Source organism: Anomalospiza imberbis, unplaced genomic scaffold, assembly GCF_031753505.1.
Source record: "Anomalospiza imberbis isolate Cuckoo-Finch-1a 21T00152 unplaced genomic scaffold, ASM3175350v1 scaffold_221, whole genome shotgun sequence".
Taxonomy (NCBI): domain Eukaryota; kingdom Metazoa; phylum Chordata; class Aves; order Passeriformes; family Viduidae; genus Anomalospiza; species Anomalospiza imberbis.
The window spans coordinates 113,004-130,397 of NW_027099853.1; the positions used below are offsets into that span (position 1 = coordinate 113,004).

Below are 17,394 nucleotides of genomic sequence, written 5' to 3' on the forward strand. Positions count from 1 at the left end.
CCAGAGGGAGCGATGTTCCCAGTGTCCCCAGAGAAGTGCTTCCCTTCCCACCGCACTGCGATGGCCTCAAAGGCTCACAGGGACCAGCAGGTGTGGCTGGGGAAGCCATGTGACTCATGAGGGAATTGAAACATGGCCACAGGCTGCTTACTTGCTCTGGTCTGGAAACACCCCTCTCCAAAAGCAAATCCAGCGGGGTGGCACTGGTCTCATCTTCCTCCTCCTCCACCCAGGCCACCTTGGGCACTCTTGGGGGTCTCTGCTCCATGTCAGTGACTAGTTTTGTGGGTACTTGCAGGAGAGATGGCTTGGAAAATCTCCAAGTTAGCAGCAGGTCCTGCAGCTGTGCCTGGAATGCACCTTCCAGAGAGAAGCCTCAGGAAGGCTACAGGACAGCAAGCCCTGCGCTCTGGTCTCAAGGGCTCCTGCCACAATGACAGGAGACTCCTGTCAGGGATTGTGGTCTGGCCTCGAGCGCACTGGAGGCAGGGGTGGGAGATGCCTCAGAAAAGCTCTGGGGCACCAAGTGCCACACTGCCCTCAGGGGCACCTGCAGAATCGAAGCCTTGGAAGGCTACAGGTCACCAAGTCCTGTGGTCTGGCCTCGAGGTCAGCTGCAGGAACAACGCCTCAGAAAAGCTCCGGGTCGGACACAAACAAGTGCGCTGTGCGGGGGCTCCTCACGGCGCCGCTCTGTCCCGTCCTGTCCCGTCGCCTGCTCTGAGCACTGTGGCGTGCTCTTGTCACTGCCAGCTCCTATGTCACCACGTGTCACAAAGGACCCTTGGACAGCCAGTTCCCTTCCAATTCCACGGTGACCATGCTGCAGCGTGTCACAATGGGCCCTTGGAAACACTGTCACCTGCCCTGGGGCCACCCCCAGCCCACCCAAAGTGGCCCAGGTTGGAAGGAATCCCTGGCCTCCACGTCTCAGACAGCCCAACAGGATCTTTAGGAACGGCTCAGACCATCAGCAAACCCTGCCCTGCTCTGCAGGCTCAGGGCAGCAGAAGGAGCCACGCAGCTGCGCTGGGAAGGGCACGGGGCCTTCCACGGAAGCTGCCCCGGCCTCCTTGGGACACGTCCCGGCTGGTGGCCATCCTAAACCCGTGGGTGTGACAGGGACAAGGAACGTGTGGGCCAGGGCACGAACTGGGCTGCTCTGAGCCCTGGGGCCTGGGGAGCGCTGACACCAGCAGGTGTGGCAGAGTCCCCGCCCAAGCAGACCTGCCACCCCCCGAGCCCTGGCAGCTCTGGTGCCCGTCTCCTGCCCCAGAGACCATTGCCCGTGGGGGGCTTCTGTGCCAGAGGGAGCCAAAGCCCACGTGCATCAGGGGCTGTTGGCAGGAGCACCTGCAGCAAGTGCTGGCAACACTTGGGGTCTGTGAGAAGGCAGAAGCTGTTAGGCAGTCCGGAAATGCTTCTTTTCATGGAAGGGATTAGCAGTAGCACCACAAGACCATCAGCTGCTGAATTTCCCTGGACGATTTGACTGTAGAGAGACAGTGTCATGTATCAATGTGATCTTCTTTCTGTTCTTCTGGGAAAAGCACTAGCCCAGTCTCTGATGTTCAGTCCTCCAGTTGCTGCATGTCTGTCTGTGTCGTAGCTGATGCAAGACAAATATTTCCTCCAGACCCAAAGAGTCAAGCCTGAAAAGTCACAGGGTACATCTGGTTTTGATTTTTTTTAAAGTTTTCCGGAGCCTGCTGATCATTTTCAAGGTTTTCTCCCTATCCCTAGGGCATATTCTCCAGAAGTTCTGCTGTTACATCCTTTTGCATTTAGTGAAAGTTACCTGCAGTGACCAGCTGATCAAAGTCCTGGGAGAACTTGAACTCCTGGGTGAAGCTGGGCAAAACATGTATCTCCCTGATCTGAAGCCATTAAGTGCCAAATTGCCACTGTCCTCCAGAGCCCTGGCTAGCTCTGCGATGCCCCTGGGCCAGTGGCGAGAGTGGGCAACTGGCCAGGCTGGGGTTTTGCCTGCGCCAGGACCTCTGAGCCAGATGCTCAGCAGTAGAGACCCGTGGAGGAGTGACAAGGACTGGGCAAAGGAGGCAGAGGACGCTCTTCTGTAGTGCAAGGTCCAGCAAATTTACCGGGAGAAGCGAGAGGAAGGTATGCAGGGGAGGGATGACAAAGGGGAGCACAAGCGAAAAAGAGCCCCGAGCACACCTGTGCCCCGGATTTTAAATCTTTCAAAACTGGCGGTGGACACCATACAGCAACCAGTGAGGAACTTCTAGGGTCTGGTTTCTGGGACTAAAACAAATCAGAGCAAGGGGAGGAGAGAGGATCTGGCCGAGGATTGGATTTGAGCAGGAGGGACAGGGAACCTTCTGGAACAAAGGGTAGGGGTTGGGCTGACGGACAGGGCGAAGGGGCCAGGTTGCCTTGCCAGGCAGGGAAGGGTCTGGCAAGTAGGGAGGGGATTCTTTGAGGGACAGCTAGGTAGGAGGGCATAACACAGGGGAGAAACCAACCGTAATAACTCGGGGGACACTGGAACATACCACAAGATAACAGAACATTTGACTTAATAAACTAACACACCGCAACACCAAGTACTGTGCCAGCGTCATACTCTGTCCCCCGCAAGTGTGCTGATGCCATTTAAAAGGGACTGCCAATGAAAACAACTTCTAACATTTTTGTAATTTCTGCATAAGCGTTCAAATCCTTGACCAGGAAAATCACATGTCAAATTTCTGGGATTCTTAAATACCAAAGCTGTCATTTGCACCCTGCATTTTAGAGTCTCTGAACAGTCACACAAGGGTTTTGTTTTAAACACTACAGAAAAAGCCCCTGGTGCTTAGGCATAGCTTTACATCAGCATATACTCCCGATTATTCCTTTAGGCAGGAACAGCAAACCCAAGAATGAGCCGAGCAGGTGATTCCTATGTTCTCATGTCCTGCACAGCACTAACTGGGAATTCAAGAATGGATTCTGGGGCCTCAGGGTGCACAGGAAGCCACAAAGACTTGGGATGCTGCAATGGACCAGCCTGGTGCCTGTGCCTGGGCTGCACATGGCTGAGCTCCATTGGGATGATCTATCAAAGGCTGAATGGACATCCCATGGAGACTGCTCTTCCAAGTCCTGTGAGCTACAAAATTCAGCTGTAACCAGCCGATTTTTTCATGTTAGCTTGAAATCCAGGAGAGAAAAGGTAAACATGGAAAAGTGTTCTTCCAATCCTAGTGACAGCTGTGCCTGCACAGCACCTGTGGCCGTGGCAGGGCGGTGGGAACTGGATGATCTTTATGATACTTTGCAACAAAAAGTGCTGTGGCATTCTGTGATTCCCCAAGTGGAGAGCAAAACTGAGCCATACAAGTCCCAGCTTTTCTCTGGCGCCTCCTTTGTTCTTTGTTGCAAGCACGTCCAGGATTTAGTTTCAGAGCTGACACATGTGTCTTTAAGGTGCCTGCATGGAGGAGAGGGAGGGCAGCTGCAGCGCAGGGCTCGTGCCCCATCAGAGTCTCTCTCTCACCATGGCACCAGTGCCGCTGCCTTGGGACGTCCGCCTGTGGAAAGTGGTGACTCTGCCCTCAAGCACGGCCATGGAAGCCAAGCGTTGCTGTGAGGCTGGCAAGTCAAGAGAAAGCCATTGTGGTGAAGGCTGATGGAGCCTTTTGCCAAAGCACGGGCAATTGCGCCCACAGTCTCCCCCCGTCTGGCATCCCGGCAGGTGCGGGAGCCTCATTGAGCAGGTGCCGGCGTTCAGGGTGCTGCTGTGCCTGAGCACGCTCCGGTGCTGTTCCTGTGGGGTCCAGAGGCGCCGGGGCAGCAGCGCCTCCGCAGCCCTGCTCAGTGAGACACGGCCGCCTTCCCCATGGTGACAGCAGCTCTGCGGCCCCAGAGCTCTGTGTCAGGGGGGCCTCGGTCACAGCACCGTGGCCTGGGCAGCCGCGAGAGCCGGGGCCGGCCGCCAGCCCTGCCTCTGCCCCCTGCCCCTTATTGGCAGCAGCCAGAGGCCAAGCCCAGGCAACCGCCCCCTGCCCTCCGTGTCCCCAGCCAGCCCAGCCTGGGCACTTGGGGTGTCCCCTCCCTCCTGCTGGGGTGGTGTCCCAGCATCGAGGGCTTCTGCCGCAGGCCTGGGAGACAATCTGGGGAAGCGCCAGAGCAGCCGGGTGCTGGGAACAAGGCGGCTGCCTGGGGGCTGCTGGTGGCCTCTGACACCCACTAGCTCAGGGCTGCCCACTGCCCCAGCCTCTCAGGGTCGCCCCCAGCCCGGCCAACCTGCCCGGCAGCAGTGCCACAGCCCTGCAGGAGCTCCAGAGGAGCCCCATCAAGAGGCACCTCGGAGCCCTCAGCAATCCAGCCAGCAACACACGGGCAGGAGCACACGGATGGTGCTTCCTGCCTGGGACAGGGCTTGTGGCCATCTCCAGGCACCGCTCCCGCAGGGATCCCCGCAGCTCCGGTCCTGCCCACCCGCTCTGTGGGCGGCACAAAGGCTTCAGCAGAACCACTAAAGGTCAAGGGGCCTCTGGCCCTTTTCCCTGCAACATTGCACGCCTGGGCACCTGGCTGAGCCCAAGCAAAATTTCCCCCTCCTCCCCTATGCCCTGCAGACTCTGGGCAGCCAAAGAAAGATCCTGGGAGTCTGTCTATTATAATACATTCTATATTTACATAGTATAGGAAAAGAAAATGAAGAAAAGATCAATTATACAGAAAAATAAAATCGCTGCTAGCTCAGGTGGCCCCAGCAAAGACAGCCTCCTGGATCAGCCCTCCACAGAGTTCCAGCTGTTCAGCCAGCCAAGCCGTGACAGACGAGGCCGTGTCTGCCATGCCCTGCGCAGCTGATCCCGCAGCCTCTGGAACATTGGGATGGGAGCCTGCTCTACTGCCTTGAGGATGCACAATGTTTCAATTGCCAGGCTTCCAACGGTGAGGCTGATGTCATTTGCCATTTCTTCAAGGGCTGAAAGAGAGAGGATCAGAGCCACGGTCAGATCCTGGATCTGTGGGGAGCTGAGGACAGGCCCCTGCCAGGGCCATCCCGGCCTGCTCTTGCCATGGTCAGGAGGGAGTAGGGACCAACGGGGTCAGCCCGAAGCTGCGGGCCACGAATCCCCCACGTGTCCCTGAAATCTCTGTGTGCTCTGCCCAGGCCAGCCCTGGTCCACACAGGGACCAGAGCCCTCCGCAGCCGGGGCAGGGATGGCAGCTCGTCCCGCCAGCCCCCGCTGTCAGTCCGCTGCCCTCACTCACCATTGTAGACCAGCTGGAGCTCGGCCTGCTGCCCCCTCAAGCTCCGCCCGGCGATCCCTGTGAACACAGAGGCTGTCACGGCCCCAGCGGCACAGCTCCCTGCCAGCGGCGCTGCCAGCCCTGTGGCCACACGCCCTGGTGGCCCGGCAGGGCTCAGCCTGGGCCCTTGCCGCACGCTGCCGCCCCAGGGCACGGCTGCCGGAGGGCGGCAGCAGCGCCGAGGCCAGGCGGGGCTCCATGGCGCCGGGCCCGGATGGCGCTGCCGGGGGCAGCAGCCGGGGCTGGGGCCGAGCTGCGGCGGGGCGGGGAGGGAGCCCGGGCTCGTGGCTCACCCATGAACCTGACGGCCGCCTCTCGCAGGGGCTCCTGTGGGCTGTCCAGGTAGGGCAGGGCCTGGCGCAGGATCTCGGCCCGCTCGGCTCCTGTCCTCTTCCAGCTGCAGAGAGCGGCAGGAGGGAAGGGTTGGCGCGGGCTCGGCCCCTGGGCCGGGCGCTCCCTGTGCCCTGCCCCGGCCTCCCCTGCCCGCACAGCCCTGAGGCCCGGGCAGCAGCCGCTGGCGCCGGGCTCTGGAGGGGGCAGAGGGCCGGCTGCTGCCCGGGGAGCCGCGGGGCCGCCCCACAGCCCCGCCGGGCCGGGGCTCCATCGGCACCGGGCTGGGGCCACGGGAGCCTGGAGAAGAGCCAGCGCGGCCTCTGGGTGCAGCACCGGGCAGGGGCACAGCTGCCAGCCCACACACCCAGCACCGCGCTCAGGGGGCTTCTCCCGGCTGAGCCTGGGGCTTCCAGGCCGTCCTTACTAGGCAGTAGGCGAAAATCCAGAGTTTCTCCTTCTTCACCAGTCTCGCCAGATCTCTTATCTTCAGGAACTCGGGCACACAAAGCAGCGTTTCCCGAGAAGCCTGGAGAGCAGCAGAGATACGGGGATGGCCCCACAGCCCAGGGCACAGGACCCACGTGCCTGTGCCGAGGCCTGGAGGAGGCTGCAGCCCGCCATGGCAGGAGACAGCCGAGCCCCCTGCCCGGGGGACAGCAGCAGCCCACGAAGTCCTCACCTCTGCCACGCGCCGATTCTCATCATGGCAGTGGAAGAAGAGTGGCAGCAGGCTGTGGCGCGCTTGTAACTTCAGGGCCTTGCTTTCCCTTCCCAGTGGAAGAGTCAGCAATGTTCTGAAGAGACAAATGGAGAGCAGCTGTACCTGGCTATTGTCCTGTATTAAGAGACAAAAAGAAGACCTCAGCATGGGCTGCGAGGGGGCTCAGCTGGGCGCGTGCCTGCAAATCCACAGGGCACCAAGTGTCTGGGCAGTACCCAGTGGCCGTGGCTGGGGGCACAGAGCCTTACGAGGTCAAAGAGTAGCACAAGTGCCTCAGCCAGCTGCAGGGCGATGGGGCTGCCTATCCATCTGTCGCTGTCCAAGATTATAAAGCTGAGTACCATGACTATTATCTTAACAATCTCTCCATCTGCATCCCGCAGGAGCTCCACAAGACTTTCAGTCAGGCTCCACATTTTTTTGGTCTGTGTAGAACACAAGTTTGTGAACGGCCACCCTGCTGCCAGAGGGCCTAGAGGCCAAAGGCCTGTCCCGAAGCACTCGGGCAGCTGAAGTGGGAGGCAGGAGAGCTGGGAGCAGCTGCCCCAGCGCCCAAACTACAGCCAAGCCCAAGCGACTGTGTTCCCCAGCCCCATGCTGCCTGCACGGCTTCAGCCACTGTCCCCTTCTCACCGTCGAGGGATTGTCAGTGAGCTTGAGAAGGCCCTTGAGTGCCAGGCGACGCCTCTCCCTGCACTCGCTGCGCAGGTGCCTTGAGAAGATTTGCAGGACTCGGTCAGCCTCGCGTTCACTCAAGTCCAGGTGCTTGAGGACCTGAAAGGCACAGGGCAGTGACAGGGGACCCGGCCGGCAGGAGCCCAGAACCGCACAGGGCTGGGCCCAGGCAGCAGCACAGGGCGTGGGCACCGTCCTGGCAGCTGTGGCTACGAGAGGGCAGAGAGCTGGGAGGCAGCTCAGCGAGGCAGCGCTGGCCAACAGGCTCACCTCCACAAGGAATGCCAGGGCGGGCAGATCCCAGCGTGGCTCCTGTGTGCTGAGCAGCTGGAGCAGATAGCGGAAGATCCGGGAACACGAGCGTATGGAGATGCAGGACATCTCCCTGTCAGGAGTAAAAGTCCATAAGATTGTGAGCCAGGGGAGCAAACCTCTCCCAGGATTGACTCACAGTGGTCTGGTCTTTCCCCAGCATACAGCAAGGGGACCTGGGCCATTTGAGATTTGGCTCTTTGTGGGCACCCCCATTTCCCTGCTTTTTCCAGGCTGCTTGGCCATCCCTCAGTGACAAGGCCCTCTGGCCCACGACCACGGGGACTGTGTGGGGCACCCCAGGCGCAGAGCACAAATGTCAGAGGCAGCGGGGAGAAGGGGGTCTCACCTGGCCAGCAGACCCACGGCATAGTGCTGGGTGTCAGCACAGAGCAGCGTGTCCCAGCCACACCTGCGTTCCATTGCCATCACCACATCCTTGTACTGCTCTAGGCACAGCAGGGACTTCAGGGTCCGCACGGCAAACCTGTGTGCAGAGCAACGCCCAGGTCACACTGGGAGCAGTGGCTCCTGCCCTGTTGATGGGGCAGGGACAGGAGGACTGGAATGGAGCACCTGTTGGGGCTGGTGGCAAGGCCGTGTTGCTCCTGGCATCCCTTCCAGAAGGTATCAACCTCCTCTGGCGTCTCTTCTGTGCTGAAGAACACTTGGAAGAGCAGATGCACAAGTACACGGGAGGAGTGCACCTTCACGATGTGTGGGACACAGGGCTCCTGGAGGATCTTCCACATCACCACAGTTGCCTGCAAAGGACAAAGCCCCCCGAGACCGCGCTCAGTGCCGAGGTGTCCGTGTGGCAGGGCCCGAGCGTGGCAGGGAGAGGCCCAGAGAAACACAGGGGCAGCAGCGGGACCGGTGGCCCTGCAGCTGCCCCTAGGCCAGGTTTCAGGCCAGCACCTGAGGCAGGGAGATGCAGTGGGGGAAGGAGGAAGGAGAGCTGCAGGAGAGGCGGCTTTGGGGCCAGCAAAGGCCACTGGCCAAAACTCACAGCTAGGGCAAAGACACCCGTTTTGTCCCCATCGGAGGTGCACGTGCTGTGCTTCGGCCAGCTCCCCAGCACATCCAGGAGAATCCGCTGCGCCAGCTTCGCCGTCCTGGGCGAGGACATGATGGTCTTCCACATGGCCATGGCAGCTCTGCGGGGTTAGAGCTCTGTCTCAGGGGGTCTCAGGCACAGCACCGTGGCCTGGGTATCTCTAGGGGCCCGGGCTGACCGCCAGCTCTGCCTCTGCCCACTGCCCCTCACCAGCAGCACCCAGGCAGCCCAGCCCTGTGGGGACAGGCCCCTGAGGAGCAGCGAGGGAGCATGGCAGCAGGCTCGGGGCTGGCATGCCAGGGCTGGGAAAGGGAGCAGCCAGAGGGCCCTGGAACTCTCTGTTGGTCAGACACCTGGGATAAGCTGTACAGGGCGATGGGCTGGGGAGCCTTGAGCCCTCTGGGCAGGTGGGCCCCATACCTGTCACAGGACGGGGCCACACGCAGCAGTGTCATAACTGCGTCATTTGGCTGTGCTTCGGTGAGATGCAGCAGAGTCCTGTTCAGCCTGTGCTCAGCAGAATCATTGGCCATGAGCCACTGGTGGATGTATCTCACCATAGCGGGCACCTGGAGAAGGCACGGGGCGATGTGGAAAGCTGCCAGAGGGAGCGATGTTCCCAGTGTCCCCAGAGAAGTGCTTCCCTTCCCACCGCACTGTGAAGGCCTCAAAGGCTCACAGGGACCAGCAGGTGTGGCTGGGGAAGCCATGTGACTCATGAGGGAATTGAAACATGGCCACAGGCTGCTTACTTGCTCTGGTCTGGAAACACCCCTCTCCAAAAGCAAATCCAGCAGGGTGGCACTGGTCTCATCTTCCTCCTCCTCCACCCAGGCCACCTTGGGCACTCTTGGGGGTCTCTGCTCCATGTCAGTGACTAGTTTTGTGGGTACTTGCAGGAGAGATGGCTTGGAAAATCTCCAAGTTAGCAGCAGGTCCTGCAGCTGTGCCTGGAATGCACCTTCCAGAGAGAAGCCTCAGGAAGGCTACAGGACAGCAAGCCCTGCGCTCTGGTCTCAAGGGCTCCTGCCACAATGACAGGAGACTCCTGTCAGGGATTGTGGTCTGGCCTTGAGCGCACTGGAGGCAGGGGTGGGAGATGCCTCAGAAAAGCTCTGGGGCACCAAGTGCCACACTGCCCTCAGGGGCACCTGCAGAATCGAAGCCTTGGAAGGCTACAGGTCACCAAGTCCTGTGGTCTGGCCTCGAGGTCAGCTGCAGGAACAACGCCTCAGAAAAGCTCTGGGTCGGACACAAACAAGTGCGCTGTGCGGGGGCTCCTCACGGCGCCGCTCTGTCCCGTCCTGTCCCGTCGCCTGCTCTGAGCACTGTGGCGTGCTCTTGTCACTGCCAGCTCCTATGTCACCACGTGTCACAAAGGACCCTTGGACAGCCAGTTCCCTTCCAATTCCACGGTGACCATGCTGCAGCGTGTCACAATGGGCCCTTGGAAACACTGTCACCTGCCCTGGGGCCGCCCCCAGCCCACCCAAAGTGGCCCAGGTTGGAAGGAATCCCTGGCCTCCACGTCTCAGACAGCCCAACAGGATCTTTAGGAACGGCTCAGACCATCAGCAAACCCTGCCCTGCTCTGCAGGCTCAGGGCAGCAGAAGGAGCCACGCAGCTGCGCTGGGAAGGGCACGGGGCCTTCCACGGAAGCTGCCCCGGCCTCCTTGGGACACGTCCCGGCTGGTGGCCATCCTAAACCCGTGGGTGTGACAGGGACAAGGAACGTGTGGGCCAGGGCACGAACTGGGCTGCTCTGAGCCCTGGGGCCTGGGGAGCGCTGACACCAGCAGGTGTGGCAGAGTCCCCGCCCAAGCAGACCTGCCACCCCCCGAGCCCTGGCAGCTCTGGTGCCCGTCTCCTGCCCCAGAGACCATTGCCCGTGGGGGGCTTCTGTGCCAGAGGGAGCCAAAGCCCACGTGCATCAGGGGCTGTTGGCAGGAGCACCTGCAGCAAGTGCTGGCAACACTTGGGGTCTGTGAGAAGGCAGAAGCTGTTAGGCAGTCCGGAAATGCTTCTTTTCATGGAAGGGATTAGCAGTAGCACCACAAGACCATCAGCTGCTGATTTCTAAGTTTCCCAGGACAATCAGATTTGAACAGAACACTTTGCTTTTCTCAGTCTTTTTCCTGTATTCTGGAAAAAAGTAATCTGGCTGGCCTGTTATATTCTAGGCTCCATTCACTGTGTCTCTGGCTGTGGCAGATCTTGTCCAAGCAAAACTGCATCCCTGCTGAGTGTGGCAATGGATGGTCACAAATGGCGAGATTCCCCAACGAACATGAAGGCAGACACTTGGGGATGTGCAGCGGGTTGTGATAACTCTGGGAGGAGATGCTGTTCTGTGTCTCTGATTAGGGTGCTGATGCCCGAAAACTAGGCAAGAAAACAGTATAAGGCCTATGGAGGAGGTATTTGTTTATTCAACGCCAGGAGTGAGGGCCATTGCTCCAACCACAAACTCACCCGTCCGTTCTTTGCGCAGCACTAGCTTTTATGTTTTTTACTTCATGCGCACATTATACTTTCCCCACCTTCATACTGCAACATATTTTCTAATCACGTGATAATGCAAGCCCTTGTAGCACATGCACGGTTTCTGCACGAGGTGGTCGTCAGCCTCCTGCTGGTTGTTTTGAATGAAGGCTCATAAGTCTTCCTCGGGCTTGAACTCTCCACTCCTGCTTCTTGTGTATGCTCTATAGGATTGTCTGCTCAAATAGCCAGTGGTTAGCTTTTGCAGTTAGCTTGTTCTGCTAAATTTGCTGATTTCTAAAAGGTGCTTCATTCACATGCCCTGTTACAAAGTAACTACTTCTTTCTGCACATCTGCAGCTTTTTGTGTAGCTCAAGCATTAGCTCATTGCCTAGGTGTTGTGGTGTGGTTTTTGCTTTAAGTTTGTGTTTGCCCACTATTCTCCTCCCTAATTTCCTCCCCTCCCCAGTGGCCAATCTCCCCAAGCCCTTCCCTAACTTCCTCCCTCCCCAGTTGTCAATCCTCCCTATCCCTACCCCTTTTTCCAGAGGGTTCCTTGTCTATCTTGTAGTATTTGATACCCCATTTGTTTCTTTGTATTATCCCCCTCCCCAGCTCTCGCTGATAGGTTTATAGAATGTTAATCCTGCCCTAGATTCCTCCCCTGCCATGCCCTCCTTGGTTGGTTGCCCTATACCACTCCCCCCTATAAAAACCTCTGCAGACCCCCTAAGTTTTGTCTTGGGGTCCCAGGTCTTGGACCTAATAAATCTACCCAGTTCTACCCCAAGTCCTGTGTCATCGTTATCTGCTCCTGCGCTGGACCAAGCGATAACTGGGCATAGCAGAGCTCACGGGAGGAAGGTCGCGCCCCTGCTGTCGCTGCCCAGCACGATACAACGGTGCGCTGTGACACCTAGGCATCAAGTCCGACCTTTCTTTTATCCTTTGCAAATTTTTTTTGCAACTATAGTCTTGTTGTGGTCTCAAAATATTTACCTCTTTCCGTCCTGTATCTCATTTTATTTGGCTTCCATTCCTGATATGTGGTGGCAGTTTGTTCACAATACCATATGAAGCATTGGCTCATCATGCAGCTTCCTAAGATTGGTGTTCCAATTCCTAAAATTCCTACAAAAAGTTGTGTAGGCCAGTTCAGATTAGGTAGCCAAGATGTCAGAGTTTCCCTCAAATGTTTACTCCAAGATGTAATGTCTTCGGTTACTTCAGGGAGTACTTTTGCATTGTCCTGGTTTAGGGCAAAATTGGGAGAAAACCTCCAGAAAGAGCCACCCCAGAAAGCAAACCCCCATGGCCCCTCCCCCCACCTGGTTCAGGAAGGATTTTCTCAGAGAGAAGTGAAAAAAACCCTGTTTATTTAACAGGCAATGCACTCCCCAGCACAAAAAAAAAAAAAAAAAAAAAAAAAAAGAAAAACTGCCCACCAGATGACAAAACTCTTTCACTGCTCTGAAGAGATGACAAATTCAGAAAGTTTCTCCTGGGAGTGGTCACTCTGTTATCAATCCCTCCGACACTGGGAATGGCTGCTGCAGGCCACAAAGTGCAAACTCTTGGTGTTTTCCAGGTCCCAGTCTGGAGCAGGTTCGAATGGTTCCAAGAAAAGGGAAAGAAAAACAGTCCAGGGAAAATTTGGACTGCCTAGCTAAGCTAACTGATGAGCAAAAGCAAGAGCAAAAGCAGGAGCAAGAGCAGGAGCAAGAGCAAAAGCAAGAGCAAAAGCAGGAGCAAAAGCAAAAACAAAAGCAGCACTATGTACTGCGCCATCTGTGTCCAGAAGACCATGGGGGAGTGAGCAGGCTGATAACAAAACAAAACTTCACTTTTCAGAGCCAGCCTTGAGGGCACAGAACATAATATCCAGCATAAACAGGACAGGCGACTGGGGATACAAGCATCATAACGTCACCTTAGGACATGCGTGTTGCCAAATGGTCTGGATATCCATTGCTATTTGCCCTGATTGATCTATATAAGTGCAACAACTGGTATTCATTAGAATGAAAACTCCTCCCATTTGGCTGTTAGCATAGCTAACACCCCGCGGTTTTAAAAGACTGCTTCTTTTGGTGAGTCTATTTCAGTTTGTAGTCTTCTTAAGGCATCTGCTGTTGAATTAGCAATCAGTTCTCTTTCGGCTGAGATGTTTGAAATTGCCTTTTGCAGTTGTGCGATTCCTAAATTTGGGAGCAACACCCTAACAAAACTGTGAAAACTGTTGCTGTATCACACCACTGGGTTACTGAGTGTTCTCTTAGTGAGTCTGTTCATCCACAGTCTTCAAATAATTAATACCTGTCATTTCATGAGTCTGATTAGTAAGTGTAGCCAAGGGATAAGGGATCCCATGGTACATTGGCCAGTCCAGTTACCTGCCAATGGTTTTAATGCTATTCCTGATTTATTAAAGAAATATGGATATTGATCTAGTACCGATACCCAACTGTGATGGACAAAAACTCTCTAACAGTTTAAAGTTAGAAAGTGTATGTTTATTGCGACACCGGGCAGCGTGCGGGATAGCTCCCAAATACACACTGCACCTTTCAAATGATTACAGAGTCCTTTTATCCATACAAGTATTGAACACCCAAAATACAAATACATATTCATAATTTTGGTACATCCCTGTGGCAAGCACATTTCTCTCTCTCTCTCAGGATTTTGATAAAGGTGCACAGAGAGAAGTGAAAGTGAAAACAATTTCTGTTTCTGCTCCTTGTTTTTCTCTTGTGGAATGCGTTTGGAGATTGTTTACCTAGAGCGAATGCCTGGTTGGATCACAGTGGATTGTTTGGGCCTGATGGCCAATCGGATCCACCTGTGTCTGGACTCTGGAGAACAGGGTCACGAGTTGTGGGGGCAGTTAGATATGATAGTTAGAGAGAGTAGCATGTAGCTTTTAGTATCCTCTTTTATATAGTATATTAATGTATCATAGCATAATTATAATAAAGAAATCATTCAGCCTTCTGAAATAAGTCAGACATCATCATTCTTCCCATTGGGTTCGCCGACATCTACAACAAGTGGTGACCCCGAACGTTAAATGAAGAACCAGGCCCTGGATCGGTCCACAACCGTGATTTTACACGGGAAAGGAGGTGAACCCTCTTGAAAAGGCATGCCCGACGTCCCTGCGAGGGATAGGGGAAGTAAGACGCCGTGGGAACCCTCTCTATGGGACCAGGTGCAGCCCTGAGCAGTTGCTGTAACCGGACGCCTCTGCCTGCCTTTGAAAAGGTACTGATTTTTGATTATAATACTGCCCTGACCTGGGGTGGACTTTAACTTTGGGAAGAAATGTCTGAAGATATAGACACTGGTTTGTATTGTGTCCATGGCCGTATATTTGCCGTCTGGAGAGATTTGGCTAAGGTCTATGGAATTTATATCCCTGAGGATGATCTATTGGAGTTTCTTGAATATGCAGACACTCGTGTTTTTTTCAGGGATCTGGGTTTTTCCCTGAATCCAGAAGCTTGGAGATCCCTGTATTTCCTCATCAGGCAAAGCGCCATGCGAGATCTCCGAGCGTTTCGATACATGAGAGTTTATTTCGAGCTTCTTCCGACAGTCCAGAAATGGACCCCTTTTTCGACAGTCCAGTCTTTGCGGCAGGTGCCCCCCCCGCGAAAGGAGGGGGGCAGAGCCTTTGTCCGTGGCTCGGAAGTTTTCTTCTGCTTCTGCGCAGAGGGAGGTTTTTTCACCGCCTCCTCCACCTCCTGCTCCGGCAGCGTGTGAGCCCCCGCTCCTCCCCTCGGAGGGGGCGGGCCCGCTCCCGACCCCGGCGGACGCGGAGACACCGCCTCCCTCGCCGGTCCGCCCGCCCGCAGCCGTGCCTCCTCCTCCTCCTCCCGCCCATTCGGAGCTGGGAGACACACCCGCCGCTGAGAGCCCGCCTGAAGCCACTTCGGCAGGGGCGGAGACACCGCCCGCGCCGGCTCCCCCGCCGGCTCCCGCGCCGGCCCCGCTCGCCGCGCCCGCCCCTGCCTCGGAGTCGGCGGCCGCGCCTCCGGCACCGCCCGTCATCGCTCCCGCGGCGGCGGCCGCGCTCCCCGCACCGGCAGCCGGTCCTCCCGCGCTGGAAGCCAGCCCCCCGGCGCCGCAGCCGGCGATGGAGCCATCGGCAGCCGAGGCCGAGAACCTCCCCGCGTCAGCTCCGCCGCCGACATCAGCCCTGACGCCCGCGCCGGCCCCGCCGGTCCCGGCTGCCCCGCCGCCTCCCGCGGCTTTCGCCGGGTCCCCAGGCGCTGCCACCAGCAGCAGCAGCGAGCAGCAGCAGCCGGGGGCCGCGCTGGAGCGGACCCCGCCGCCTCCAATCAGCCCGGGGTCCCCTCCCGGCCTGTTCCCTGGTGCTGGCGCTCCTCGGCAGCTCCTTGCAGCTGCCGCGAAAGTGGAGGTTATGAAGTCTAGTGCCTTTCTGGGGAACAGAGTTTTTCTTGGTCCAATTCTTGCTTGGGTGGGGGATTCCCGCGGGAGCTCGAGGCCCCTCGCCCCTCCCGCTCGCGTTTGGGGGGCGGGGGGGATGAGTTCTGGGAATGCTGCCGCTGGTCTTGTGCCCGGAGAGCGTGGGGGTGCTGCTGCCAGGGGTCAGGGAGCTGCGTGCCGGCCCAGCCGTGCCGCAAGTCCTGAGAATCAACATTTCTCTGGGGAAAGCACCTTCTCTGCTGAGCCCGGGGGCAGTTCTTGTGTCCTGCTCTCGTTTGAGGTGCGGGATGAACAAAATGCTGCAGGAATTGCCGTGATGCTGGCCGCGTGGTGGGGGCGGGCTGTGAAGATGAAGATCCCGCCTCGCCGGCCGGGCTGGGGCCGATTGGTGCAGCCCCCCGGCCGGAGGGCCCCGCGCCCCCCACGGCCGGGTTTGGGATCTTGACTCCGCCCGCATGGACCGGGGCCGCCAGCTGCGCAGGGTCTTAAAGCCTGCTACTTGCTGGGCATTCTTCTGATCCCAAGAGTTCGGAAAAAAAAAAAAAAATCATTGAAGTTATATTTAAGATTAATTAAATAGAGGTGGTTGACAAGAGAACAAGAAAAAAGTGGTCGATTTAAGAGTTTTGGCCATGGCATTTCAGAGATTTTTCAGGTTTTTTTTCTTTTTTATTTGGTGATGGGTTTTTGCACAAGAAAGGTATGTTTGCATGGTTGATGATCAGCTCAGAGTTGGTTTTATCGGTTGTTGAAGTCTCTGGGATGACATTCGGTGTTTTGGTGTTTGATAATTATATGATGTCGCATTTGGTTTTTCTTTATGGGTTTTTTCATGGTTATTTGGACTTTCTTCAGTTGTTTTGTTTCAGGATTCAGCAGTTCTCTGTTTCAGCAATGAGAAGGACTTTTGAGGATGTCAAGATAAACGTTTCCAGACAATGGACACCTTCTCCTGAGAATCAGCTGTTTGGACTTTGAACTTTGAGCTTTCTTTTCCTTGTTGTTTGGGTTTTTGTATTGTAAGCTTTGTTTTAGAGATTTGATAGATGGTTTGCAGGTAAAGGATCTCGGAACATTCCACATCACTATGTGATTTGGCTTTTGATTGATAGCTAGCAGATTGATAAGGGGGCCTCTTGAGATGTGTTTGCTCTCTTTTGCAGGGTCCTGCAGAAGACTTGCAGATGCAGTTTTTTATTTTTAATTTTTTTTAAATTTATACTAAAACGGTGATATGTGGCAAGCACATTTCTCTCTCTCTCAGGATTTTGATAAAGGTGCACAGAGAGAAGTTAAAGTGAAAACAATTTCTATTTCTGCTCCTTGTTTTTCTCTTGTGGATTGCGTTTGGAGATTGTTTACCTAGAGCGAATGCCTGGTTGGATCACAGTGGATTGTTTGGGCCTGATGGCCAATCGGATCCACCTGTGTCTGGACTCTGGAGAACAGGGTCACGAGTTGTGGGGGGAGTTAGATATGATAGTTAGAGAGAGTAGCATGTAGTTTTTAGTATCCTCTTTTATATAGTATATTAATGTATCATAGCATGATTATAATAAAGAAATCATTCAGCCTTCTGAAATAAGTCAGACATCATCATTCTTCCCATTGGGTTTGCCGACATCTACAACACATCCCATTCCTTGCTTCGTATGCTAATCCTTTCAAAAGCTATTAAGCATGCGTAGTTTGTTCCTTGAAATGGGTCGGTGGTCCCTTTCATGGGGAGGGGTCCCAAAATGAGGAAGTAAATGAAGTCTTCCTCATTCTGACCTTTCTACCTTTTCAATGCAAATATGACAAATGAACCTTGGTAGAACTCCCATTCCCTGTCTTCAATTGGTTTCAGAACAGAGGAGGCCCACAATTGTCTTATGTTCCTAAAAGCTATTTGTCAGTTTCTGTATTCTTCATTATAAACCCAGCTAACTAAACGTTGTGTTGACAAGCAATCAATTATTAGTTAACTACTAACTCTTAACTTCATCGAGGCCTAGTCATCTGTTTTAATTAACTCTAGTAAGGCTTATCTCTAACTAAAATCTTAGCTCCTCTAAAATCTCTAAATCCCTTAAAGTTGATGTTTCATT

The 17,394-nt window shown here is 55.6% G+C and overlaps 1 protein-coding gene across 1 annotated transcript; it reads right to left on the reverse strand.

The window, feature by feature from the left end:
* Nucleotides 1-7,548: 7,548 nt before the first annotated feature.
* Nucleotides 7,549-8,973, reverse strand: LOC137466461 (uncharacterized). The gene is made up of 4 exons (XM_068178190.1): nt 8,790-8,973; nt 8,322-8,469; nt 7,889-8,076; nt 7,549-7,799 (listed from the first exon to the last, which is right to left on the reverse strand). The coding sequence occupies exons 1-4, from the start codon at nt 8,927-8,929 to the stop codon at nt 7,658-7,660; spliced, it is 618 nt and encodes a 205-aa protein (XP_068034291.1). The 5' UTR covers nt 8,930-8,973; the 3' UTR covers nt 7,549-7,657.
* Between the last annotated feature and the right edge of the window lie 8,421 nt (nt 8,974-17,394).